Source organism: Gopherus flavomarginatus, chromosome 21 (assembly GCF_025201925.1).
Source record: "Gopherus flavomarginatus isolate rGopFla2 chromosome 21, rGopFla2.mat.asm, whole genome shotgun sequence".
NCBI classification, from domain to species: Eukaryota; Metazoa; Chordata; order Testudines; family Testudinidae; genus Gopherus; species Gopherus flavomarginatus.
This window is the reverse complement of record NC_066637.1, coordinates 18127460-18154816: the sequence shown is the minus strand read 5'-3', so window position 1 is coordinate 18154816 and position 27357 is coordinate 18127460. Positions and strand designations below refer to the sequence as shown.

Below are 27357 nucleotides of genomic sequence, written 5' to 3'. Positions count from 1 at the left end.
TCCAGGTTGATCTCCGGCACAAGGCTATCCAAGAAGCCTCAGTCAAGAAGAAATGCGAGGATGCCTTGAGCCTGATCCACAGCGCCTGGCAGCGCAGCGACAGCCTGTGCCGTGGCCGGGCCTCCCGGGACCCCTGGTGTTAACAGAGGGAAAGACACAACCCCACGTTATAAGAAGCCCAGACTAACCTACCCACCCCGACACTAACTCTTGGGGGCAATCCTGTCCCTTTCCTGGTGCAGGCAGGCGGACTCTCTTTAGCAAACAAGCTTACGTTCTCCTTGGCAGTGTTTGAACTCGCTGCAAGCCCGGGGTTCGCAGTGCTGTCCCTCTAGCTGGGAGCGTACAAGTGGATATCCTAGATTGGCCGAGCGCTGCCTCTCAGCGGTAGCAATGGCGGAGCTTGTGCTTGTTGAACGGAAGCCTTCACGCTGCACCATGGTACGTCGCTTCTCTGCTGCGTCGCAGCGGGACCATACGGTACCAGGCCCACAGCATGGGGACGGCACTGGAGATGGGGGAGCTTTATCTAGATCAACCACCATGCGTGGACACCTGCATCAAGTTCTTTGTGCAGAGGGCCTTGCAGAGACTCTGGCCGGGTCACCCTGCTGCCTCCGAGCAAGTGACTCTCTCTTTAAAGGAATGATAACGTAATATTAATGAGGGCAGGGTGTTCGCTCGTTGCATCATTGGACACCAGACTGGGTCCAAGCGCTTGTACTGACTAGTTGTTCATTTTAGAACACGTTAGGTTGTAAATGTGGTGAGACTGGAACAGTAAATAGCTGCTGCGCATGTTGTATCCTTGCTAATACAATCGCAAACTAATGCACTGCTTCACCTCAACGGGTGCTCATCCCCCCCCGCCCCTCCCAACACTTCTCCTTGACCATTTGTGAGCTGCATGTGCTGGGTCTTCTCTGCCCAGGAGATCTCTCTGGTATTAATCGATCTCTGCCCAGGGCACATAACCTGTCCCATCGCAGCCCTACAAAGCCACAGCGAGAAACAAAGATGTAGCTCGGGTGGAAGAAGTTGCCAGCTCAGTTTTTGGGCTGTGGTCATGGGTTCCTGGGTCTGATCTGATGTCTAAAAGGGGAGAGAATGGGAGAAGCTGGAGCATAGGGTTGTGCTTGATCCAAAATTAACCCTCTTCTGGATGCACAAGCAGCGTGTTCAGCATCAGAGATGTTGGCTGTTGGTATGTAGGCCCCTCTCTCTTCCCCCCACTGGCTGCTGCTGGAGTCGTTAGGAGATTTGACAAAGGTGAGGGGGAGTGTGTGGGAAATACTGAAGCAAATCCAGGTAGCATACTGTGGGAGGAGCAGAGAGATTTAGACACATGGGGATTGAGAATTTCAGAGTATTCTGGAGGATTTAGACAAACACCTTCCATTCATTTAACTGAACTGTGTCTAAATTTCCTGGATTGCTTTGCAAATCTCAACTTTGAGAGAGGTGGTACAAATATGGGAGTTGGGGGGGAGGGGGCAGGAAGAGGGATCTATTAACCCTTTGTGTGCAAAAGCAAATCCCTGTGGTCTGGGGCCATATAAGGTAACAGCAATTATCCACTATAGAGAGTGGTTTGGAGGTTTTATTTGTTTGGGGATTTTTTTAATAAGTTGGGAGACCTAATATAATATATATTCATGGGGCCTTTTTTCCAGGAGGTGAACTATGTGACTGAATGTACGTGTATATACATCTGCTTCCTCTGCCCCAGAATAAATACTCATTGGTAACTCGGTGTCTGCCCTGCTGACTTCTGGCTAGCTGGAATTCACTCGTTGGCAGCTGGTTTTGCCCTGTGGCTCGCTCTAAACCATCATGGGTAATCTATGGGCCAAGATCATAGTCAGTCTGGGGACTGAGGCTGGTCCTGTTGCTGGGACGAATGAAGGGCTTTGAGAACCAAGCAGTGGGGTGTTGAAGATGGACAGTTTGCCGTGAAGGGCTCCGCCCACAGACTGAAACCGGAGACCTTGAGCCATACAAGGAATCTTGAAAAGAAAAATCCCTGCCTCCTGTTACTGTGCTTAGCTGGACTCCCCGGGCCTGACCTAGGCTTTGTCTGCGCTGGATTGTTGCATGGCTTCCTAGACCTGACAGACTCTGGGGTGCATGCAGGTCCGTCGGTGTAAGGGTGCTTCCTACTGGTACAATGGTTCCCCTGCAGAAAGGGGCACCTGCTGACTGGGTAGAACTAGGCACCTGTGTCTGCACAATCACATTCCTGACCTACGAGGAGAGCAGGCCTTGGAATAGACCTTCTGGGTGTGCTGTGGATAGAGAGCTCACACAGCTGCTTCATCAGTGTTTGACCCTCGCTCGGCCTCAGGTGAAGCAAGCCCAAGAGCAAACGTTTGTGAAATGGCTCCATTCGCATTCCCAGTCGTGTGAGTTAATGTGGTTTGGCGATTGGCTAACAAGCGTTACAGCCTGGCCAGGAGCTGTAGACTAGGTGCAGTGCTAGATACATCCAACTGGCTGGGTGTGGGGAGAAATTCCCTTTTATTGGCTATTTTTCTCCCCCCCCCATCCTATTTGTTGTGCCAATCTCTGGCTCAGCCCCCGAGTGAATCACTCTGCTGCATTCGTGCCGCGGGCAAGGGGGTAACAGATTTTCCTGAATCTAGCCGCGTGTTTTGCTTTGGGTGGTTTTATGAGACAGGCGTTTAACCTCTTCTCAGAGCACGATCACTGGCAGCTCATTTTGGATCACACAGATGTTGCAAATTTGACCCTCGCTCCCTCTCACACGGCAGATTAACCTTCACCCAATTACACTCCCTCTGTCTGTCCAGATTCCTGCTTCATTTGGGCCTGGCTACAGCTCAGGGTCTGGACTGTCTCTCTTGGCATCTGCTCCAGTGACCGCTGGTTTGTGCTCCTGAGCTTGCTCTACTTCTCCTGGCGGGTATCGGAGCTAAGGGCAGAGCAGGGTGGCCCTGGCTGGTGAGGGCTTTGACTTGGGTTTGAGTCCCTACTCTGCCACAGACTCACTGTGTGGTCTTTGGCCAGTCACTTGGGCCCAGATCCTCAGACGTATTTAGGCACTGGTGATTTCAGTGGAAGTTAGGTACCTAAATACCTTTGATGACCTGGGCCTTAATAATAATTGCCCTGCCCTGCCTCCCAGGCGGGCTGAGGGGATAAATACATTTTGAGATTGTGAGGTGCCCAGATACTGTGGTGATGGAGGAGACGTTCCCTCCCCCAGAGAGACGTAGCCTCAGCAGAGACGTATTGATGAGACATGTGGCTCCCTCTGGCAAGAAGGGAAAGGGGAATTGATCTGGACCCTTTGATCACCCCCAGTCTGCCTGGTTAAGGGGTGTTTGGAGCTCCCAGTGTTCCCCGCCCATCCTCTCCAGGAATGCAGGGAACTGGGCCATTGCCCCCCGCTGACCACCTGGGCACTACGGTAACATCCCGGATTAACCCTTTCCACCCTGACTCCTGGGAGGACGGCTATGAAAGGCGGGAGAGTTGAGGGTTTCTAGCGGGAATGGCCCCCTCTCTGATTTTGGAGGGTGAAACCCTTGACCCCAGTGCCCAGCCCTGATTCTGGGTTATGCAGTCGCTGACAGTGTCTTTGAGGGGGCTCCATGTTTGTCTGACTGCTCTGTGGGCCGTGTCAAGGATTCATTGGGGGCAGGAGTCTAGGAGGGATGAGGGGGGTGACATCAAGTCTGAACTGAAAGTCAGCTGGGTGAGGTAACAGACAAACATTCTCCTCCGCTGGGAGCTGGTGATCAATTTACCAGCTTGTACTATTAATCACTTACCCACCCACAGGGCCTGGGAAGTGACCGGACTCAAATAAGGGACCATATGCACTTGCTGGCTAAGGCAGAGACCTGGGAATTAGAACATCTGTGGGCTCCTCCTGGCTCTGCGCTGCTTTAGTGACCCTCTGGGCAGGTCTCTTCCCCTCGCTGTGCGTCAGTTTCCCCATCGGTATAATGAGGATGACACAGACCCCGCAGGCATGCTGAGAGGAGTAAAGGGAGGTTCTGCTCTGTAAAGTGACTGTAGAAATGCACAGAGCTTCAGCGAGCGCTGTGCGTGTAGCTTCCTCTGCTTAGCGGGTGGGGAACAACCGTATCATGCCACCTGGCTGATCAGCCGTCCCCAGAAGATGACACTCCCTTCCCTGAATTCTCTTCCGTCCCTGGAGAGCTGGCATCTGAGCAATGACGGAATACACGTCGGATGGAATCACATGTTGGTTCTGGCCTAGAATTGTCCTGTTCTTGGGCATGCTAATCAGGTAACCGCAGCCCAGCGCCACAGCCGCAGTTAAGGTTCTAGGTGCCCTTGATTTCAAGGGAAGTTGGGAGCCCCAGAACCTTTGGGGATCTGGGCCCAAGCCTTTTCTCCTTCCGACACAAGGCTGTTTTGCAGGAGTCCCTCAGCCATGGGACATGCTGCTTCCCAAATCCCCTCAAGTGGTTCCATCTTTTACTAGCCGATGTTCGTCGTGTCATAGTCCTGGCAGAGGAGTAGCCCAGCGTGAAAGTTATAAATGGCCCTTAGCAGCCTGCCTCCTATTGACTTTCAGTGAGAATTAGGTGCCTACCTTTGATTAGTTTCCCTGCTGGTGTGGGCATGCTCAGGAGGAGGGACCCCCACCAGATGGCATCTAAAAACAAGCATGAGGTGCAGGATGGATACCAACCTCTGCCTCTTTGGAGTTTGGGCACTAGTCTTCAGAACCCCGCCCCGGTTGGCAGCCCAGCTTCTCCCCTGTTAGATCACAGGGAACATGGAATTGCTCCAGAACCCCTCTTGAACTCAGAGCAGAGCTCACCCTAAGTCACCAGCAGCGGGTGACAGGAGACAGAGGCTGCTATTTTCATGGCATTTCTCTGCCCTTTGGAAGTGTGCCGGGTGTGGGGACAAAGGTATTACTAGAAACAGCTGCAGGGCAAAGCACAATCCAGCCTGCTGCTCCACAGGAGTCTGCAGCTGTAACCCTGCAGGTGCTCACCTGGAAGGCAAAGCACCCCGGAGCCAGATGAACTAATGTGCCGAACTCTCCTAAATGGCCACAGCACCAGGAGAGGGCAGCGACTGAGCCAGTTCAGAGGGGAAACCACCTCCTCCCGCATCCCCAACTGTGATGTGAGGATTTAAAGCACAGATGGTGCCTGGGCACAGGATCTGTGAAGTGTGGAATTCAAATTCCCAGCCAGTAATAGATCCCCTGGGAGCCAGTGACCCTCTACCCTGTTTTACTGTATTTCAGCATCCTGGGGTGCACCACTGGAAGGAGAGAGCAGCTCTGTGTTTAGCAAACAGTTAAGGACCAGTCAAAGGGTCACCCCATGAAATTACTAGGCAGCAGGTTTAAAATAACAAAAGGAAGTATTTCTTAACACCACACAGTCAGCCTGTGGAACTCCTTGCCAGGGGATCTTGTGAAGGCCAAAACTATATAACAGGGTTCAAAAAAGAACTAGCTAAGTTCCTGGAGGATGGGTGGGTCTATCAATAACTATTAGCCAAGATGCTCAGGGACACAACCTTGTGCTCCAGAACCAGGTGTCCCTAAAACTTCAACTACCAGAAGTATCTGGCACTAGCCACTGTCAGAAGATGGGATACTGGGTCAGATGGACCAATGGTCTGACCCACTATGGTTGTTCTTATGTAAAATGGCTTTCGGGGGACACCCAGGTGTGGACTGAATGATATTCACAACCACCACTGGGGTCTGCACTCACACCAGACTAACTTCATAGATATCTGTGCATTCACGCCTGCGTTACACTGGTGCTTGTGAGAAGAGACTCAGGCCCCATGAGAGGTAGTGTGGCTTAGGGGATAGAGCCCTGGGCTGGGATATGGGGTCTAATCCCAGCTCTGCCACTGACCTGCTGCGTGACCTTAGGCAAGTCACTTCCCTGCTTGGTGCCTCGGTTTCTCCATCTGTGTAGTAGGGATAATGATCCTGAGCACTGTAGAGCACTTTGAGAGTTACTGATGCAACACAATAGATAAGAGTTAGGGGTTGTTATTAGAAGCCTGGAAACAGCACCTACTACAATGGGCCCTTACTGGGGCCTTTAGGTCAGTAGTTCTCAACCAGGGATAGGTGTGCCCCTGGGGTACACAGAGGTACATCAACTCACCTAAAGATTTGCCTCATTGTACAACAGGCTACATAAAAACCTCTAGCAAAGTCCATACAAACTAAAATTTCATACAGACAGGGACTTGTTTATACTGCTCTGTATACTGTACACTGAAATCTAAGTACAATATTTATATTCCAATTGATTTATAATTATATGGTTAAAAATGGAGAATGTAGGCAATTTTTCAGTCATCGTGTGCTGTGCCACTGTATTTTTGTCTGATTTTGTAAGTAGTTTTTAAGTGAGGTGAAGCTTGGGGGTACACAAGACAAATCAGACTCCAGAAAGGGGTACAGTCGTCTTGAAAGGTTGAGTCACTGCACTAGGTGATAGGAACGCTGACTGCCGTGACAGGAGCCAGTCTGCGGCAGTAGCAGACGTGGGGACCACTGGGTTTTAGTCGCACAGAGCTGGGCCTGGCTTCAAGGGGATCCGTCACCAGTGACAACAGGGCAAGCCCAGTAGAACTAGAGAGATCCTGACTCTGGCGCTAAGGCCTTGAGCATGGAAGTCCATAAGGAGGTTGGTGATCTCTAGAGTCTGCATCATCTCCCAGGGAGCGCTGTATGTGTGGGGATATCTCCCTCCGCTGCACATCACGCTCTGTCAGACATCAGCAAACGGACCCTCATGGAACAAAAGACCCGACTCGGCCTTGTGCATTCATGGCTAGCAATGGGGAAGGAGCAGCCACGCCTGTGTGCTTGGAGCAGAGAGGCTGCCGCTCTCCCAGCTCAGGGCTGGGTTTGGGAGCTTAGGTCCAGGCACAGCTCAGGGGCTGTGGTGTATAGATTAATGTTCCCAATCGCCTCCAGCAATAATCACCCTGGATCTCTGCACTGCCCACAGGCCAAGTGCCAAGAGGGGCTCCGCCAGGACCAGGGCTCAGGCACAGATACAAAGGTAGCCACTAGCCAGGCAACACGATTGCTCAGGAGATCAAGGCTATTTCCCGGTTGTGTTGGCTTCCCTGCAGTTTGGCCTTTGCTTTCCCATGTCATGTATTTGTTTCAAGGGCATTTGTCTATCAGGTGTCGCAGTCGCTGGCTCCCTGACAGGCACATCTAGCCAATAAAGCCCCATCAGCCATTGCCCTCGCAAGACGGATTCTGTTTGTTCAGTGCTTTGAGTTTATAAGTGCAAAGTATGATGAGGTACATTCAAGTGATAGGGGCTAAACACTACAGTGAGTGGGGCTATATAAATTCCTTAGGCAGAGCGAGCTGGAGGCTGATTGAGGGGAGATGGGGTGAGCAGGATTTGCCTAACAAGCGCACGACAAATCAATCCGTTTCTGACTCACACCTAGGGCCACGAGTCACGTGCTGTTTACTTACCCAGGGCACGTTCCTCCCCCCCCCCCCCCGCCCATTACATTGTAAAGCTATTACAGTAGTGCTAGTGCATTGCTCAGCTATGGGGGGGCAGAGCCTATTTGCTAACAGCTGGGGAGGGTCAAGGACCTGCTATCCCATGGGACAGACCATAGACCTGCGGGCCTGAGGGGGGGACCTTGAGCACGCATCAAGTCCAGCCCCCGGCACTGGTGCAGCTCTTGTTGTTTTTGCTTTGCTGGCCTGGCTGAGGTTGGGAAGGCTTGTTTACCATGACAGCAACTTGTGTCTGGCAACCGCCACGTACTGCATGTGCAGCAGCTGCTGTGTATGTGTTGTGGGGTGGGAGCCCAGCCAGGGACCTAGGTGCTAGCAAATGTTCCTCCAGCTGGAAGCCACACGTGGGAAAATCCTTCGGCCTGACGGAGACAAGCCCCAAGGAGCTTTGGCCCTGTGTGCTCCATGCAGCCATTGTGCTACAGGGCAGCTGAGCAGTGAGTTGTAAACAGGGCTCTCAGTAAACACAGCCTCAAATCGAAAGCCCAGCCCAAGACTGAGCTCTGGCTGGGTTATGTTACACGGGGGGGAGCAAGCCTGAGAAAGTTCCAACCACCACCATCACCAGGACATAGCCCTGGTGGCTCTCCAGACTGAAAGCACTTTGCACCCAACCCCACCAATAACCTAGGGAGGAACAGACAAGCTGTGTGACCTCATGGACCCTTTGAAACCAGCTCACAACCATAAGAATGGCCATACTGGGTCAGACCAAAGGTCCATCCAGCCCAGTATCTGTCTACTGACAGTGGCCAATGCCAGGTGCCCCACAGGAAGTGAACCTAACAGGTAATGATCAAATGATCTCTCTACTGCCATCCATCTCCACCCTCTGACAAACAGAGGCTAGGGACACCATTCCTTACCCATCCTGGCTAACAGCCATTAATGGACTTGACCTCCATGAATTTATCCAGTTCTCTTTTAAACCCTGTTCTAGTCCTAGCCTTCACAACCTCCTCAGGCAAGGAGTTCCACAGGTTGACTGTGTACTGTGTGAAAAACTTCCTTTTATTTGGTTTAAACCTGCTGCCCATTAATTTCATTTGGGGCCCCTAGTTCTTATATTATGGAAACAAGTAAATAACTTTTCCTTATTCACTTTCTCCACCCCACTCATGATTTTATAGACCTCTATCATATCCCCCCCTCCAGTCTCCTCTTTTCCAAGCTGAAAAATCCTAGCCTCTTTAATCTCTCCTCATATAGGACCCATTCCAAACCCCTAATCATTTTAATTGCTTTTCTGAACTTTTCTGAACTTTTTCTAGTGCCAGTATATCTTTTTAGAGATGAGGAGACCACATCTGTACGCAGTATTCAAGATGTGGGCGTACCATGGATTTATATAAGGGCAATAAGATATTCTGTCTTATTCTCTATCCCTTTTTTAATGATTCCTAATATCCTGTTTGCTTTTTTGACTGCTGCTGCACACTGCATGGACGTCTTCAGAGAACTATCCACGATGACTCCAAGATCTCTTTCCTGATTAGATGTAGCTAAATTAGCCCCTATCATATTGTATGTATAGTTGGGGTTATATTTTCCAATGTGTATTACTACTTTACATTTATCCATATTAAATTTCATTTGCCATTTTGTTGCCCAATCATTTAGTTTTGTGAGATCTTTTTTAAGTTCTTCACAGTCTGCTTTGGTCTTAACTATCTTGAGCAGTTCAGTATCATCTGCAAACTTTGCCACCTCACTGTTTACCCCTTTCTCCAGATCATTTATGAATAAGTTGAATAGGATTGGTCCTAGGACTGACCCTTGGGGAACACCACTAGTTACCCCTCTCCATTCTGAGAATTTACTATTTATTCCTACCCTTTGTTCCCTGTCTTTTAACCAGTTCTCAATCCATGAAAGGACCTTCCCTCTTATCCCATCACAACTTAATTTACAAAAGAGTCGTTGGTGAGGGACCTTGTCAAAGGCTTTCTGGAAATCTAAGTACACTATGTCCACTGAATCCCCCTTGTCCACGTTTGTTGACCCCTTCAAAGAACTCTAATAATTAGTAAGACACGATTTCCCTTTACAGAACCATGTTGACTTTTGCCCAACAAGTTATGTTCTTCTATGTGTCTGACAATTTTATTCTTGACTATTGTTTCAACTAATTTGCTCAGCACTGACATTAGACTTACCAGTCTGTAATTGCCAGGATCACCTCTAGAGCCGTTTTTAAATATTGGCGTTACATTAGCTAACTTCCAGTCACTGGGTACCAAAGCCGATTTAAAGGACAGGTTACAAACCTTAGTTAATAGTTCTGCAACTTCACATTTGAGTTCTTTCAGAACTCTTGGGTAAATGCCATCTGGTCCCGGTGACTCGTTACTGTTAAGTTTATCAATTAATTCCAAAACCTCCTCTAGTGACACTTCAATCTGTGACAGTTCCTCAGATTTGTCACCTACAAAGGACGGCTCAGGTTTGGGAATCTCCCTAACATCCTCAGCCATGAAGACTGCCCCGTCAAGGGGTTTGAAATATTTACCAGAGCTCAGCTCTGGCTGAATTGAATCCCTGCCATCACTACTCTCCTCCCACCACCCTTTGCTTCTCTCTGTAGTATGACCAGGCTGGGTGAGAGGGCTTCTCCTTTGCAGTCCCTACGGGCTGGATCAGCCTCGCCGTGTGTCTCTGCCTGAGTAACAGTCCAGCTCCTTTTGCATTTCACCTGAAAGGTTCTCCTGGCCTGACAGCTCACTTCTCTCCAATGGACTGGGGGAGAGTTAGCAAGAAGTAAGCTCTGGTGAGGGAACAGCTCCTGGGAGGGATAGCTCAGTGGTTTGAGCATTGGCCTGTTAAACCCAGGCTTGTGAGTTCAATTCTTGAGGGGGCCACTTAGGGATCTAGGTCAAAAATCAGTACTTGGTCCTGCTAGTGAAGGCAGGGGGCTGGACTCAATGACCTTCCAGCTCTATGAGATAGGTATATCTCAATGTATTACTATTAATAACCCTCTACAGCCCAAGTGAGTACCTAGGAGGTGGCCAGGCAATTCCTCGGGCCAATCATAGCACGAATGCAGCATGTGCAGCGAGCATGAACAGTGATGGTCAAACATACCTTGCCAAGCAGCAGCTCAGATCCTCTTACTCAAGATCACTTTACACCATGGATGCCAAGAATCGGGCCAGTGCTTTCTAAGGCAGCCTGGTTCCTGAATCACCGTATGTCACAGGCACTGGGCAGACCTGTGTAGTGTAAGGGACCACCTGAGTGCCCCACCTCAGCTGTGCCCATCATAACAGGGTCACCCCTGGGCAACCTGCACCCCCATCATGCCCCAATAGACTGGGTCACCCCAGGGGAGCCTGAACTCTGACTGTCTCCCACACACCAGGTCACCTTGGAGGAGCCCACACACTGACTGTGCCCTGTTCAATGGGTCACCCTGCACTTTGCACTGTGAACGCCGGGTCACCTCAAGGGATCCCATACCCCAACTATCCCCATTCAGCGGATCACCCCATTTCCCCCACATTCTGCGGGTGCCCCCATCCCCCTTCAATGGGTCACCCTGTACCCCCCCAGCTGTGCCCCTGCACACGGGGTCACACCCTGACTGCCCCCCCCCGTAACCCCACAGCAGCCCCCCGGCTGTGCCCCCTCCCGCGGCGACTCCCACCCCGCGTCCCGGCGGCGGGTGCCCAGCTGGAGGGAGCCCCCGGGCCGGCCGCGGGGCGTGTGCGGGGCAGGCCCGGCCCTGATTGGCCGGGGGCGGGGCAGAGCCGGGAGGGGGCCGCTCGCCCTGCGCGCTGGGGCTGCCCCGCGGGGCCGGGCTCGTAGCGGGGTCCCGGCTCTCGGCCATGGAGCGCGCCCGCCCGCCGCCCGCTGCCCCGGTCCCGGTCCCGCCGCACGTGGACCTGGTGCTGGGCGCCGCGAGCTGCTGCCTGGCCTGTGTCTTCACCAACCCGCTGGAGGTGGTGAAGACGCGGCTGCAGCTGCAGGGGGAGCTGCGGCCGCGGGGCACCTACCGCCGGCACTACCGCGGGGTGCTGCAGGCGCTGGGCGCGGTGAGCCGGGCCGACGGGCTGCGGGGGCTGCAGAAGGGGCTGGCGGCCGGGCTGCTCTACCAGGGGCTGATGAACGGGGTCCGCTTCTACTGCTACTCGCACGCCGAGGACCGCGGGCTCACGCAGCAGCCCGGCGGGACCGTCGCGGCCGGGGCCATCGCGGGGGCGCTGGGCGCCTTTGTGGGCAGCCCGGCTTATCTGGTGAGTACCCGCCGCAGGCAGCCCCTCCGTGCCCCCGGCCTCCCCCGCGGGCTGGGAGCGGGGCAGCCGCTCGCTGGTGCCGGCCCTCCTCGTTCCCTCCTTCGCCAGGCTCCCGCCCGGTCACCGGCCGGCAGGATTCCCCTCCGCTTCCCCTCCCGAGCAGCTGTTGGGCTGTGAACCCAAAACCGCTGCCGCGGCCGGCTCCAGAGGGGGCTGCATGGCAGTGCTGGGGAAAGCGATACGCCTGCTGGAGTGTTTGGAGAGCTGGCCCGCTGCGCAGAGGCTGTGGCAACCTCCCCTGCTACGGTGTTTGCAGGAGGAATTCTGTCCCGGTGCCGCCAGCCTGAGTTAGGGGGAAGGCAGGTGGCTGGGTGGGGCCAGGAGGGGACACGACTCGGGGTCACTGCAGTGGCAGCTCCATGGATTGCCCCCTCAAAGCAGAAAAGGGGTGTGATTCTCCAGAAGGGCTGAGGTGGGGGCTGCACTGCAGGGGGTGGCTCTTGGGGGGCAGCTGGGATGCGCTGGTCACAGGGTACCAGGCTAGTACCAAGCTGATATCCCAGGAGACCAAACTAGATATCGGGCCACATCTCTTCAGGGAGCACTGTTACACGTGGCTATTCAGCCCACAAGCTGGTAGCTCTGTCTCCTCCCGTGCCTCTGGGTGGAGGATCACCCCCATAGCAGAGACTCTTGGTCTGGAATGTCTCGGCCCCAGTTGCATTTTGCATGGAGATTTGGGGCTTGTTTGAACCCCAAGTGCAACCCACATGGGTGAAACGGATGCAAATGCTCGCACAAACCCCGACCTGCCAAAGCCCCCAGAGCTGTGCAGGGACAGCAGGGGCTCCCGGTCACACCAGCTGTCAACATTGGAGAAGGGCTGGAATCTCGCCAACAGGCCTAGAAACAAAACAAACCGTCTGAGACCACAGAACGGACCAGAAACAAAAGGGGGAGGGGAGGTTAACATTTGAGACTGAGCCAGTACCTCAGCCCGATGTTCTTTGAGAAGTAGCACCACCCCTCCCCATAGATACACAAGGGAGGGTTAGAATTTAACAGGAGCTAGCTGGACCCATTCTCCTGCAAAAAGGTTTTAACTGTATCCTGGTCTCTGCTGCTGGAAAAGCTCATATGCTTCCTGAGAGGAGCGTGGGGTCCCCCCCTGCTTATGATTTCCCTTTGACAGAAGTGGCAGCTCCCATCTGGATAGCACCAGGGGCTGTAATGAGAGAAAGAGGGTCAGCGGAAGGGGGTGAGGGGAGACGAGGGCTCCTGCCACCTGTAAAAGTTGTTGTGAACGTGCATCATGTTGATTGTGCATCGTGTGTCAGCATCACTCAGCGAGTGGCCTCCAGTGACATTTCTGGGTCATTAAGGATCCTGTTCCCAGACTGGCCTGGGGTTCCTGTGAAGCACCTGGTTTATGGCCCTCTTCCTAGCCTTGTCTTTATGAAGAATTCCCAGAGCGCCCCCCACAGCAGTGCCAGAGTGATGGCTCACCGGGGCCTGCAGGGGACTATAGCTGGGAGAGCAGCTGGCTGACTCTTCTGGCCCGCAGCCATCACCCCCATCTGCCCGTCCCTGTCAGCCCATCTCTGCGCTGCTGGAGGGGCTGGAGTGTTTACAGAACACTGTGGGTGGGGTGGGTTCCATGGGGCAATGAGTTCTGGAGGAGACTTGCAGTGCCCCGGGCACCTGGGTTCGATCTTAATAAGGTCGGGGGAGGCGGTTGGTCTTGGCAAGTCCCTTTCCGTGCACCTCGCAAGGGTACCACCAAATCTGGTATGTTCTCTGCCGGGCAGACTTGGGCGTGAGCTAGGCTGAAGCAGAGCAGGTCACAGCAAAGGGGCCTCTGTCGGAGTGGGGGCAGACTAGGGAGACTGCGGGTCAGGATTGAGAGGCAGTAGTAGAACTGTAGGGGAGAACCCAAGACAAAAGCAGAGGGGCTGTGGTAGGACTGAGGGGCTTGGGGTAGCTGTTGTGGACAGCTCGGGACTGGACCAGCCAGGGTTCTGTAGGTCAGGCCTGGGGACATTGGCAGAGTTGGGGTGTGTGGGGAAAACAGATAAGAGAAACTGTTCGGCCTGGGGTAACTGCTCTGGGTGGGGATGGAAGGGTTATGAGAGTCGGTGGAGGGAAGACAGGCCCATGGTCACACAGCTGCTCAATCTGGATGGTGATTTCGGAATCACATCTGCTGAGCTCACAGTAATTGTGAGGAAATCAAATGCCATCTGCTTTTACCAAAAGAAAATCAAAGCTGGGAGTGGACGGAGCCCCACTCATTGGCTTAGCAGAGGGAACGTGTGCTCTCGGGTGAGTCTGGGCAAGTAAATTCCTTCCCTGGTAATAAACCCATGTGACCCATCCGCGGTGCCAGTTGGTCACTAGTCAACTGATCCAAAAGTCACTTTAATATCACTAGATCACAAGCTCTTGATTGGTTTCTAGCATATCAAAAAGGGAGTCAGCTGAATGGGCATAAGGGTTTCTCTAGTGCTTTTCATCCTGGAAGATCTTAGTGGCATGTACAGGAATTGCTTCACCCACTACTGTAAATGCAGCCATCTCTGGGGTGGGATGTGGTAGCTGTTTAACAGCGCACAGCAACATGATACAGCTGCTGAGGAGAGGAAGTGAATGAAAGCACAGGGGTATTCAGGGAGGTGAAATGTACTTAACCAAAGCAGAATTTGGCCACAACGCTGGGGCTCATGCCTCTAAGCTAACAGGTAGATGCCTAAAGTTAGGCTCCCAAATCCATATTTAGGTGCCAAATTAAGTAACCTGATTTTTAAAAGCACTGATCCCCCAGCACTTCCCATTGATCCTGCTGGGTGCTCAGTACTCGACAAGCACCATGCTGGGGCTTAAAGAGTCTGAGGGAACAGCGCTCCCTACTGGAACCCCAACACCATTTCCAGCAGTTCCCCTGGTCCTCCTCAGAGGTCTGACCCGGCTCAGTGTAGGAGCCGAGGACTTGTGACATGGATCAGACCAGGGGTCCAGTTACTCTAGTGTTACGTCCCAGCACCAGCTGCTTCAGACGACAATGCAATAAACCCTGTAGTGGACCCATGGGGGGTAAATTAGAGAAGAAACTTCCTGCCAGTCAAGTTATACCCTTGTGAGGGGAGCATGGACAGCCCAGGGGGGTTCAGGGGGAAGGATGCTGACTCCCAGTGTGGGTCACAGCAGTGGTGGCACTTGGATCGTTGGCAGCAGAGGACTTCGGTGGGAGGGTTTGGGAAAGGACCTCCTGGACTTGAGGTCTGTGTGATGAGGCTGGGTGGGGCCCATGGAGGGTGGGTGCCTGGTTGTTTCCCCCATCACTAGGACAGGTTGCAAGTTGGGGCCTGGATCTTCACTCCCTTGCACTGGAAGAGACTAGGAGGAGCAGGAGTGGTTCAGTGGGGCCTGAGCCAGCCCCACCACATGGGTGTCTAACTTGCTATGAGGGGCTGGGTGCAGCCTGGCAACTTGCTCCTTTCTAATCTGGCCAATTCCCTTTAATCGTGGCAGGTCAAAACGCATCTGCAAGCCCAGACGGTGGCAGCCATGGCTGTGGGGCATCAGCACAAGCACCAGGTGAGCAGAGGGTTCGGGGATCTGCCCCGTCTTCCCTGGAGCAGTGGTTAATGCTGGTGGTGAGATGAGGAGTGTTGTGTGCACAGGATGCTGCGGGGACTGCGTGGCTGTGCTAGGTGTCAAGTGGGCGTTGTGTTTATGTTGGTGTTGGGAATCGAGGGTGAGCTGCAGCTGGGTCTCTCTCTCGCTCTCTATTTGGGCCCCTCTTTTTAAATGGCAACAACACCCCCTCTTTACACATCATATTACCGCCCTGACCCCTCTGGCTCTGAATCGGGATATAGAATTCTCTCTGGATCTTGTGATCAGCGTGAACTTGTGGTGCCTCTGGGCAGCTTGATCAAAGCCGAGTTTGGTTTATTGGTTCACAGAAATTTAACGAGCAAAGAGAAACAGGGTTAAAATAATAAAAGTCTAAACGCGTTCTGTCACCTGACCTGAGCCTCTCCTTGCCAGTAGGTTCCACGTAAAGCACCCAGATGTGGGGAGACAGGTTGCATCTTGTAATGGCTGCATCTTGGATAGTCTGTCACCACATCAGTATCTCTGTCCCCTGCAATTACAGGCTGTCTTTTTATCCCTTCCACAACCCAGTCCCACCCGGTGATTCCCTGTGGTTTTGTGCTTGGCACCTGAACCTGGCCAGACTAGTTTCTGCATTTCTCCAGACTTTCTGCTCTTTGCACAGTAGCTTCTTGGTGGTGTCCCACTGAGCACTAGGAGATTGATTGTGTCTTCAGCCATTGTCCATGGGTTCTGCAGGGTTTAACCCTTAGCTGCCTTTTAGCCAGCAACACCTCAGCATCCAAACCCACAGAGATTATGTGCAGATATATTAGAGTCATAAACATTGATACAGAGAATTCCTATGTTCTCCACAGAAGGAGGATGTGCAAAGGGGGTCTGAATGTATAGCACTATGGAGGCCGTGTGCGTGCGTGCATGTGAGATGAGTATGTGCGTGTGTGTTTTTTTGTGTAGTAAATCCAAGTGAGCCTGCATGGATGTGTAAGTTTGCCATGCAGTACATATGGGGTCCATGTGTGCAAATCTAGTGGAAATGTCTGGGTGCCCATGAGAACGGCGAGGGCAGTGGATGTGTGTGCCTGAGTGTGATGTGTGGCAGATGGATACTTGGATGTGACATGAATGGTGCATGTGTGTGCATGTGTCCATGACACGTGGTGAATGTGTGACATGTAGCAGCACATGCTGTCTGCATGTGCTGGATGTTCTGTTTGGCCTGTGACATGAAGGACCCTGGCACCTGAGTGGAACAGGGAACCACTGAGTTTTCATGCCAGTTCCCCTGGAACGCACTGGTCCTGTTCCCTCCGGGGGCCCGCTTTGTCGAGGCTCCTGGTGCTGCCTTGCTCTGTACACAGTGACTCACTCCCATTAATGCTCCTGCAGATGACGACACAGAGTGTTTTTCAACAAGAAAGTTGCTGAATGGCAGGAACGGGCCTGGGTGGGCGAGGTTGGGGGGGGGGCACGGATTGTTGTCATGGGCCATTTGCTGTTGGGGACTCTGGTGACGCTGGCTCCACCAGGCTGTTTGTGTTTCTCTGCGCGGCAGCCACACGGAGCAGGTTCCAAAGTCCTCGGCGCTTTTACTGGCTCCACTCCTGCGGCGGTGGAAGCAAAGGTCTCCTTACGGGCTGGAGGTCCAGGGTGGCCAGGACACTCTGTACACTCTGTCCCAGGCTGCGGGGCGTAGCCACGAAGTCGCCTGTAAGGGGACTCTGTAAGTGGAATCCTGGGGCTGCCCCGCTTATCTCAGATACTGATTTACAGGCACATCCTCTGCCAGGCTGCGTTCTTGGCACAAGCTCGCTCAGGTGGCCGTGAGCTACATCAGAGCTGCTGACTGGATGCAGCAGGCCCTGCCCACTGGGGCACTGGATCGACCCAGAGGTTCCCCCCATCCTCCCAGAGATCCCAAAATCCTCCTGTTTTGTGCCACTCTAATATCCCCTCACCTGTTTGATTCTCTGCCTAGGGTGTCTCCAATGCCTTTGACACCATCTACAGGAAGCAGGGGCTTGTGGGCCTGTGGCGGGGTGTGAACGGCGCTGTGCCTCGCGTCATGGTGGGCTCTGCGGTGCAGCTGGCCACCTTTGCATCAGCCAAAGAGTGGGTCGAGAAGCTCAAGGTGAGCAGTGGTGGGAGGGGCTGCTTGGCCCCTAAGAGGTGAGAGATGGGCAGGGCCACGGGGCCTGGCTCTGGAGTAGTGTTGCTAACTTTCTAATTGCAGAAAACCGAACACTCTTGCCTTGCCATGCCCCTCTCTGAGGCCCCGTCCCCACGCCACCTCACCCCTTCTCTCAGGCCTCGCCCACGCTCACTCCATCCCCCCTCCCTCTGACGCTCGTTCATTTTCACTGAGCTGGGTCAGGGGAGGTGCAGGCTCCATCTTGGGCTGCAGGCTCTGGGGTGGGGCCGGCGATGAGGGGTTCAGAGTGTAGGAGGGGGCTCAGGGCTGTGGCAGGGAGTCTGGGGTATGGGCTCCGGGCGTCGCTCACCTCAGGTGGCCCTGGCATTTCCCAGGGACAGAGGAAGTCTGCGCGGCTCCCGGGAAGCAGTGGCATGTCTCTCCAGCTCCTAGGTGGAGGGGCAGCCAGGGGGGTCTGTGTGCTGCCCTCACAGCTCCCATTGCCTGTGGTTCCCCCGGCTGTCCCTCCACCTAGGAGCTGGAGGGACATGCTGCTGCTTCCCAGGAGCCATGTGGAGCTGGGCACGTAGCCTGACTTAGCCCTGCTTCAGCCAACCAGACTTTAAGCGGCCCAGTCAGGGGTGCTTATCGGAGCTGCCAGGGTCCCTTTTCAACCAGGCCCTCTGATCGAAAACCGGATGCCCCCCCCCCGATTTATTAAATACCAAAATAGGATTTAAGTGGTTTCAAGTAATAACAGACAGAACAAAGTGAATTACCAAGCAAAATTAAAATAAAACACGCAAGTCTAAACCTAATACAGTAAGAAAGTGATTACAGATGAAATCTCACCCACAGAGATGTTCCAGAAAGCTTCTTTTACAGACTAGCCTCCTTCTAGTCTGGGTCCAGCAATCATTCACAGCCCCGTGGTTACTGTCCTTTGTTCCAGTTTCTTTCAGGTATCATTTGGGGGTGGAAAGGCTATCTCTTGAGCCAGCTGAAGACAAAATGGAAGGGTCTCCCAAGGATTTAAATAGACTTTCTCTTGTGGGTGGACTCCCCTCCCTCCCCCTGTGTAGAATCCAACTACGAAATGGAGTTTTGGAGCCACATGGGCAAGTCACATGTCCATGCACGACTCAGAACTTACAGGTAGCAGCCATTGTTCACATGCTATCTTGAGCATCCTCAAGTAGATTTCTTATGTGAATCGGAGCCTTCTAAGATCATTGTCTGTTAAGTGTTTCTTGATTGGACACCTAACTTGTAAATTCCTTTCTAAAGAAGTTGCCCAAATCCCTTACTAAGGCTACTTAAAATCAAACAAGTACACAGCCAATATTCATAACTTTAAATACAACAATGACACATGCATACAAATAGGGTGAATAGATTCAGTAGATCATAACCTTTGTGGAGATATGTTACATGGCATATGTAGCATAAAACATATTCCAGTTATGTCATATTTACATTCATAAGCATATTTCCATAAAGCATTATGGGGGGCAGCGTCACAGTGGACCTCTAAGGCCTGTCATTTAAGACAAGCAGCCACGAAGCTGCAGCCTGGTTTCCAGGGCCATCTGTGTCCCAAGGTCCCTGGTCCAGTCGCTTGCAGTATCGCTTTAGAGATGATGCTCATGCTGGGGCTCCCCACCCAGGGCTCTCCCTGCTTTAGATCCCCAAGACAGAATCTGTCCTTCGTGCATGGATGCAGCCACCCCCGTGGAGTGACCCCACTTTTGGGAAGCAAACTCAGGGCTCCAGTGGGGCAGTGCTGAGCCAGGCAGCTTCTTATTCATTCATCCAGGCTCTGCAGACAGTGGGGATCAGGGAAGGAAAGGCAGCTGCCGGCAGGGGAAATCTCTGTTCCGGCTCCCTCTGTTGTAGGAACGCCCCAGCTGTCTTCCTTGCAACCGATTCATTCACGTGATACACAGAAATAGCCCATGACACACGCGAGCTCCCCTGCTGTGCACGCTCCAGGATGGACTGGTGGGAGCCGGGGCTGGTGTCAGTTTCACATCGGTCTTTGTTCCCTTAGAGACAGTGGTGCCTATTCTCCTAATCAGGTCTGACTCAGGCCTTCATGATCAGCAAAGCAAGCAGCTGCTGGGCTGCCAGGAAGGCCAGAGGGCTGCCAGATTTAACCCTCCAGCCCAGCTCCAACTCCCCAGAAGTGGGGGTGGGTGGGTGAGGCTGTCTCATAGCCTATCCTCCCCCCCACTGGCCACTCAGGAGCCTCCCAGACTGACAGGCCGGCACTGCTCCTAACGTAACTCAGAACAACACAGCGCTCCTGTCCTCGAGTCGATCCCTCCCCGGCCCCCGGCGCTGACTCCGTGCTTTCCCACCATGAGATCAACAGGGCTCTGGTGCGGGCAAACGTGCAGGGAGGCAAGCGGAACTGACGCGCTGTTTAAAACGTGCTTTGTCCTAGCTTTTTGCCTGGATCATCAAAGCTAAAAATAACAGCGGGGCCGGGTGAGCAGGCGGGGGCAGGCCTGCTGCTCCCAGCCACAGAAAGGTAAACAGCTGCCTGAAGAGGACACCTAGAGGTCTGGGCCATCTCCCCTCATGCTGTCGGTGCCAGTCGCTGCTTTAACGGGCCCATCTGCTGCCCCCTAGGGGCTGGAAATTAATTGCACCTCTGTGTCTCTAGAGACGGGTTCTCGGGCACATGTGGATCAGCGTTTCGTCATCCTTGCGGTTCAGGATTTGGATCCAGGGCTCCAGTTCAGCCCATTAGAGAGATGGGGAGGGGGGACCAGCCAAGTTTGAGGCGGATCAGGCTCAGCTTTTGAACTCCTCAAGGTTCAGGGGTGGGTGGGGTGTCAGATTCAAGGGTTTGGTTCGACCCATGGCACAGAAGGGAGCATTTGTGAAATTTGGAGCCAGCTTCATGTTTCTGGCCCTGCCCAGGAGCTCAGGGGTATCTGGATTTGGGTCTGGGCCTGGGGCTTTCCCCACCCTCAGTGGGCATGGTGGGTCACCTCAAGGAGTGCTGGATCCCTAGACAGCCTCATCTTTCCCCCACATTTACCTGGCCTCCTCCCTGCACATGCGTGTCAGCTCCGTTGCTCTGGCGATGGTGACGTTCTCATTCTCATGGCAACACTGGTGCAGGGGATGAGTCTAACTGGTCCCCTGTCTGGCAGTGGTTCAAGGAGGGCAGCTGGATGGTGGCCTTGGCGGGAGGCATGATCAGCAGCGTGGCGGTGGCCGTGGCGATGACTCCCTTCGATGTGGTCAGCACCAGGCTCTATAACCAGCCCGTGGATGAGCGGGGCATGGTAAGTATGTCTCGTAGGTGGGAGGCCAGATCCCCATTTACTGATGGCAGGGCTGTACAGGCAGGCTGCCAAAGAGCTGGGCTTGGATCCCAGAGGTTCCTGGCTCACCGCCCTGTGCTCAGTCCACTAGGTCGTGCTACCTGGAGCATCTTCATGTGCACCAGTCTACTGAACGTGCCCAATTTCACAGCATGTAAAAGCAAAATCCGCACCATGCTGCTCAAGGCCAGGCACAGGCAGCCGGCCCCGGACTAAACCAACACCACCCACCTCCTAGCTGCTGTATGCCAGCCCCACAGCGAGTGACCAGCTGAGCCATGCACCCTCCTGAGTCCGGCTGGACTAATGGGGCAGTGAATCCCAGAATGGTGGGGCCTCTTTGGAGATCACCCTGCTGACAGCTCCCTGGGCTTCCAGTGCAGGGCTGCTCATTTGAGCATCTCTGCTCAGCTGACCTTGGCTGAGATGGGGCCTGGCTGCTGGGAGACCCAACCCATAGAAGGGCTCCACAGATGAGAGTCAACAGTTTTCCACCCAGACACCGGTGCAGATGGGGGAGAATCATTGGGAAAGCCTCCTGAAGCTGGCTGCACCCACGTTCGGCACTAGGTGAGGAGCATGTGTCAGTGTATGTTGCAGTAGTCCAACCCGAGAGCTCACAAGGACGTGAGAACCCTCGCAAGGTCCAGATACAGGGTGAACGGTTCCCAGTGGAGATGAAGGAGACCTGGTGGCATTTGGCCCCGTCTCATCCACAAAAGTGCAACATCTCGCAGGTTTTCATTTGAAAGGAAAGGACCCAGATTCTGCCCTCAGTTACTCCGGCGCATCAGTTACTCCGGCGCAGGCTGATCAGTCTCACTTTGGGGTAACTGGCAACACAGTCTGGCTCGTTAATGGCGCTGTTATTGAACCACGGCGTTTCCATACTTTATCTGTTTCAATGCAAAACCCACCCTGGTGGCTCCAGAGCGTGAGTGCCAACCTCAGGGCAGACTGCTAAGAACCAGGGCACAAACCCCAAACTGGTTATGAGTCCTATACCTACAATTCTCAAGCGTCAACAGCTCAGACACTATAACAGCCTGACCATGGAGTCACAGACAGTCCTCTTGGGTACGCTGATCTATCTTGCTACCCAAGTCTGCCTTTGTGATAGATGGTCCCCTACACCAAGAATCACTACAGAGTCAGGTTATTCCCAGTCCCAAAGGACCAGTCACTTACTCCAGGTCAGTTGCACCTTAGATCTCCATACCGAAGACAATGCTTGTAGACAATCCTGTAATAAACGATCTGAGGATTTACTAACCTGGACAAGGAAATAGGAGAGTTACTTACGGGGGTAAAGCAGACACATACAAATGAGTTGCAGTCTTAAGTTTCAAAAGGTAATAGAAGCTTCTGTAATAAGCAGGCTTTGTGTGTCCGTTAGGGCTAACCCATGGCAAACACTGGGCATCTTTTGCTTATGCTAACAATTCCTTGCCCCTTAGCATAAAAGACACAAGTTTCTCCTCATTAGGGCTTTTTATTCCTTCCCCGCTTCTGCTCCAAGTTGCAAATTCAGCTGGTGGAAGGAGCTCAGTTACAAGTCTCCTCCTCATGGTGGGGGAAGGGGCCTGGATCTTCACTCCCTTGCACTGGAAGAGACTAGGAGGAGCGGGATGTCCGCTGATGTTCCACAGTGCTTTGCCTGGCGTTGATGGGCCTCTTTCGTTGGGCAGGAGCCAATACCTGTTGGAAACTAGTATTTCACATTCGTTAATGCTTGTCTCCTGCCTGATGACTTACAGCTACATGGCAAACGTTCTAACGGGGGATACAGATATTGTGAGATGAATGCAGGCAACTACTTACAAGCATTTCATAAAGTCTAAAGACATTTCTATAACTAACACCTATTTAACAATACTGGCACACAGAGGAACCAGACTGGTATGTGTTTGTCACTGTTCCATTGAGACCTAGGGGCCGTGCACTGCAAGCGCCACAGGCTGTTATTTGGGAGTGGGGTGGCGGAGGGGGGGACGACTACAGAATAGAACTGCTTGTGCCTCAATTTTTCTATCAGTAAAATGGGGCTAAGTAGTGTTGGCTTCCCCCAAACCAACTAGTATGAGGACTAATTAACCACTGTCTGCAGCACTTGGAGATCCTCACAGAAGGGGCTCAGAGCATTGTGAATTATTCTGTTTATTGAGCTCTCGGGGAGGGGGCGCATTTTCAGTAGTGCTCAGCACTAACATGCATGGCTCTTCTGAAAATCTGGCCTGGCTTGGATGTTAAAGCCAGAGAAAAGCAGGAGTAGGGAGGCAGGGTTACCTCTGTATACAGCATTCGACCATTCCTGGAGCCTCTGGCCGGTTCTGGTGTCCACACAGTGAAAAGGATGTTGACAAATTGCCAAGGGTCAGAAAGATGCCACAGGAATGCTTTGAAGTCTGGGAAACTAGTGAGAGATGAGAGAAGCTCTGGCGGTTTCATTTCACGAGAGACGGTGAAGAGGTGACTCGATCGCAGTCTGCGTGACTACATGGGGAAGGGATTTCTGGTAGTAGGTAGCTCTTTTAATCTAGCAGAAAAAGACAATGAGATCCAGTAGCTCGAAGCTGAAGCTAGACAGACTAGAAATAAGGTGCTTGTTACTAGCAGGGAGGAATTAATCCTTGGGAGTGGTGGAGTCTCCAGCACTCAGAGTCTGTCATTCAGGACTGGATGTCTTCCTAAATGAGAGGCTGTAGCTCAGCCAGAAATAATGAGCTTGCTGCAGCAATAACTGGCAGGTTCTCTGGCCCGTCTCAGACGGGAGGCCTGACTAGATAGTCATTTTGGTCCTTGCTGGCCTTACAATCAGTGAGTGAGTTACCATAGCATGTAGACCAGACCCATGTATATTAAACGTGAGCGGAGTCCTGCGTGTGCTGGGGCAGGTTTTTGATGCTATCCGTGTCTTCTGTCCCCAGGGGAAGCACTACCGAGGGCTCCTTGACTGCTTTGTGCAGATCTCCAGGAAAGAGGGCATCCTGGCTCTGTACAAAGGGATCGGTCCTGCCTACCTCCGCCTGGGGCCTCACACCATCCTCAGCCTGCTCTTCTGGGACGAACTCAGGAAGCTTACCTACCGCCACCAGCAGCATGGAGTTTAAGCCCCTGCGGCCATGTGGGCAGATCCTGCCACGAGATCACCTGCGCGAGGACTCTTGGGTCTCTCCGTCAGCCTGATGGGACCAGATCTGCGGGATGGGGGGATACAGCAGTATAGAAGCCCAGGCAGTCAGCTCAGGACTTTCAGGGGGTGCTGAAATTCCCCATATTTGTAGGGTTTCAGGAGAGAGGACCTCTGTCTCCAACTCCACTGCCTACAATAGGCTCCCACCTGCAGCCACCCCTCAGAGCGAGAGCGGGCTTCCATCCAGGAGCGCTGGCCAGCTGCTGTGGAGCGAGAGGGAGCTGTCCTCTCTGCGCATGCCTGGGAGCCAGAAGGTCTGCGTTCTGATCCCAGCTCTGACTCCCTTCTGGGGCCTTGGGCAAGCCCATGTCCCTGCTCTGTGCCTCAGTTTCCCCATCTGTGACATGGGGATCTTCCTAGGTGCCTCCTCAAAGGGCAGTTGTGAGGATTAAACGACCTGACGTTCTGCAAAGTGCTTTGATGCTGTAAAGAGCTGGGTAGATACATGTGCCAGGTGGATTCTTGCCAGGTAAACTTGGCCTTCGAAGGACTTAAGGGGCCCAGTGCCGTTCCTAAGCGTCGTTCAAGGAGGTGTTCCCCGGTGCAGGCCTTGGCCTTCTTCCCTGAGTAAATCGCATTTAACCCATTGTACCAGGAGCCACTGCAGGGAAGGGTGGACTGTCACGGACAGGGTACAAAGATTTCAGTCTGGAGGCAAATCCTGCAGCAGAGCAGCGGTGCCGGAGCAGTCTGTCCTGCAGAGCACGTACCCAGCAACGCACAGTCCCAGCATGGTGCCAGCCTTGGTTGCCCATGCACTGTGCCCACCCGTCTCGCGAGAAGTTCCAGGTGCTCAGACAGCAGGCACAGCACAGGAACCAAAATCAGCTGGAAGCAAAGTGGTGAGAGGCTGCCCCCAGCTGTGCGGCAAGGCGGGGAGGCAGGCCTGGGTTTCACGGTGAATTTGATTTGCTAGTTTGGGGTTAACTTTTGGCACTTGCTTCTCCTGCCCTTGTAAGGCAGGAACCCCCCCAAATCACCACCTCCCCCCAGCCCTGCTCAGCCAGATTCCAGAGATGATTCCCCCCAGCTCTGCTCAGCCCGGCTGCACCCAGAGGTGCAGGCTGTGCTTGGTGTTCCAAGGTCCTTGCACGCAGCCGGGGGCATGTGCTGGGGGCAGATGCTGTGCCGCAGGCTGGGTCGTGGGACCTGCTCCTGCCCTCCCCAGGGGGCAAGCAGAACATCTTCCTGAGCAAGGGGGACGTCTAAGTCCTGGGCTCTGACAGTTTGGGCCTGCCACATCTCTAAGCCTTAACCTCACCCTGCCCTAGTGACCGGCAGGCACTGTATTTCTGGCTTTCTATCGATTGATGTGTTAAAAGGACAACATTCCCTGAAGTTACTCATACTGAGACAGTGCTGCCCACTCTGTGCAGGGGTCACCAGCTCCCAGCACAGCATTCACTTCTACTCAGCAGATGCTGGAATCTGAGCCCCAGCTCCGGGCCGCTTGCCGCAATCAAATAAAAGATTTTTTTCTACTTTCTTATTTTTACATCTCTCCAGCGGGTTTTTATTTTGCTGCTGAATCAGGTTCCTTCCCTATTCCCCGTGCCAACCACCTGCTTCTGCTGGGAGTACGCTGCCCAAATCACCCTCGCATCACCCCCATCTCAATGTGCTGCCAGTGAACACTGTGAGGGGGGGGGAGATTTGGGGATGGGCCTCCCAGCTGGACATTTCAGGTACCAGCAAGTTTGAACCGAAGCAGGGGCAACTCTGGTTTTGCCACGGGAACATGGCAGCAGTGGGCTCACACCTGGAAAAGGAGATGAGATTGCTGCGTCACTAAGGAGCTGGGAGCTCTCATGACAGATTTCGATTCCCCCCACCCTTGGGCCAGCACCGCCATAAAAAACCCTCCTCAGACGACGGCACCAACCACCCCTGGCTCAAACCGCCCCCCTCCCCAGATGACAGCATCAACCTCCCCAGCTCAAATCGCCCCCCTCCCCAGACGATACCCACCCCCAAGGTACCAGGTCTGCCCTCGCACTTGGCCTTCAGAGCGGCACTAGGATGGGATGCAGGCTGGGAACTGAGCTTTTGAGAATCTGGCCCTTAGCAGAGTCAACTTAAACAATCACCCCGAGACTTGCTCTGAGCATGGGGAGCCGAGGGGCCGGTAAACTGCTGTCAGCCTGTGGGTCCTGCCTGCACAGCTTCCCCGGCCACTGTAGCTGCCCAGGTGGGGCAACTGTGCTCCCCATAAACACAGTATGGCTCATTGCCCCCCTCTGGTGGCTAGACTTGTGCCTAGAGATTTATGGGGGTGCTACTACCTGGAAACAATCAGCTCAGGCAGTAAAGCTGTAGGCGTTCACTCGGGGCTCCAGGCTCAACCCCCACTGGCAAAGCCCAGCCACGGGAGAGTGTTAGGAATATGCCAGTGCATGCAAGGTTTAATGACTGCACCGACACTAGAGAACTGAGCAGCACTGCAAGGCGCTGCAGCGCAGGGTTGGCAGTTAGCCAGGCAGGTTTGGGGACACTTTCGCTCCACTCCCATACTTGCCCTGTATGGGAGCAGCAGGCACCCTGCTCTGTGGCCCGAGACAGACCCTGCTCATTCTGGCTCCTGCGTTGGCACCAGGAACAGGGATTCTGCAACTGGAATTTAGTGATCAGGTCCCCTGCATGAGCCAGACTTGAATCCAGCTCCCCCACTGCCGGGGTAAACAGCAGGAATGCCGGGGGTAGCTGTGTTAATCTGTATCCACAAAAACAACAAGGAGGCTGGTGACACCTTAAAGACTAACAGATTTATTTGGGCATAAGCTTTCGTGGGTAAAAGGTTTTTTACTCATGAAAGCTTACGCCCAAATAAATCTGTTAATCTTTAAGGTGCCACCGGACTCCTTGTTGTTTTAGCAGAAATGACGTATCTCTGGCTCTTGCTGTCCAGAAGGGACCCTAGCTGGCTGACTGTGTATTTTTTGGGGGGAAAGGAGGTGATCAAATCCAGAGGGGTGCTCCAGGGGAAAGCGCAAAGAAGAACCAGTGAGACGAACTGGGCCCATCAGAGCAAGGCCAGGCACTGAGCCCCTTGCTGGGGAAGTGGAAGGGCAGAGCCCAGACTTTGGTGTGTGAACAGGGCAGTGCCGTGCAGACAGCACAGGAGTGCAAAGCCAGAGAGCAGCAGAACTGGGCAGGGAGCAGCCATCTGGGGGGCACGGAGATTGGTGCTGGAAACATGGTGCCCACCAGAGGCCGCTTAAGCTGTTCTGTCGCCCACACCTTTAGAAATTAGCAGTGGAGCCCCGGCACCTCCCCTCTGCCGCTACCACTGCTCCCAGACCTGG

General features: G+C 53.6%; 2 protein-coding genes across 10 annotated transcripts in view; both read left to right on the top strand.

Annotated features, from left to right (window-relative positions):
• Positions 1-1748, top strand: part of PLEKHM2 (pleckstrin homology and RUN domain containing M2) — a 61509-nt gene extending 59761 nt beyond the window's left edge. For all 9 annotated transcript variants that reach the window (XM_050931173.1, XM_050931181.1, XM_050931178.1 and 6 more), the window contains one exon: positions 6-1748. In XM_050931173.1, coding sequence (XP_050787130.1) covers positions 6-143 — 138 coding nt within the window. In that variant the 3' untranslated portion in view covers positions 144-1748. The remainder of the gene's footprint in view (positions 1-5) is intronic.
• A 9619-nt stretch (positions 1749-11367) lies between these two features.
• On the top strand, positions 11368-25550 carry SLC25A34 (solute carrier family 25 member 34). The gene is made up of 5 exons (XM_050931263.1): positions 11368-11775; positions 15304-15369; positions 17372-17524; positions 20689-20823; positions 23790-25550. The coding sequence occupies exons 1-5, from the start codon at positions 11368-11370 to the stop codon at positions 23970-23972; spliced, it is 945 nt and encodes a 314-aa protein (XP_050787220.1). The 3' UTR covers positions 23973-25550.
• The last annotated feature ends 1807 nt before the right edge of the window (positions 25551-27357 follow it).

Coding starts and splice junctions, on each gene's coding strand:
- SLC25A34 (XM_050931263.1), top strand. CDS start 11,368: ATGGAGCGCGCCCGCCCGCCGCCCGCTGCCCCGGTCCCGGTCCCGCCG. Junction 17,525..20,688: donor AGTGGGTCGAGAAGCTCAAG/GTGAGCAGTGGT, acceptor CCTGTCTGGCAG/TGGTTCAAGGAGGGCAGCTG. Junction 20,824..23,789: donor CCGTGGATGAGCGGGGCATG/GTAAGTATGTCT, acceptor TTCTGTCCCCAG/GGGAAGCACTACCGAGGGCT.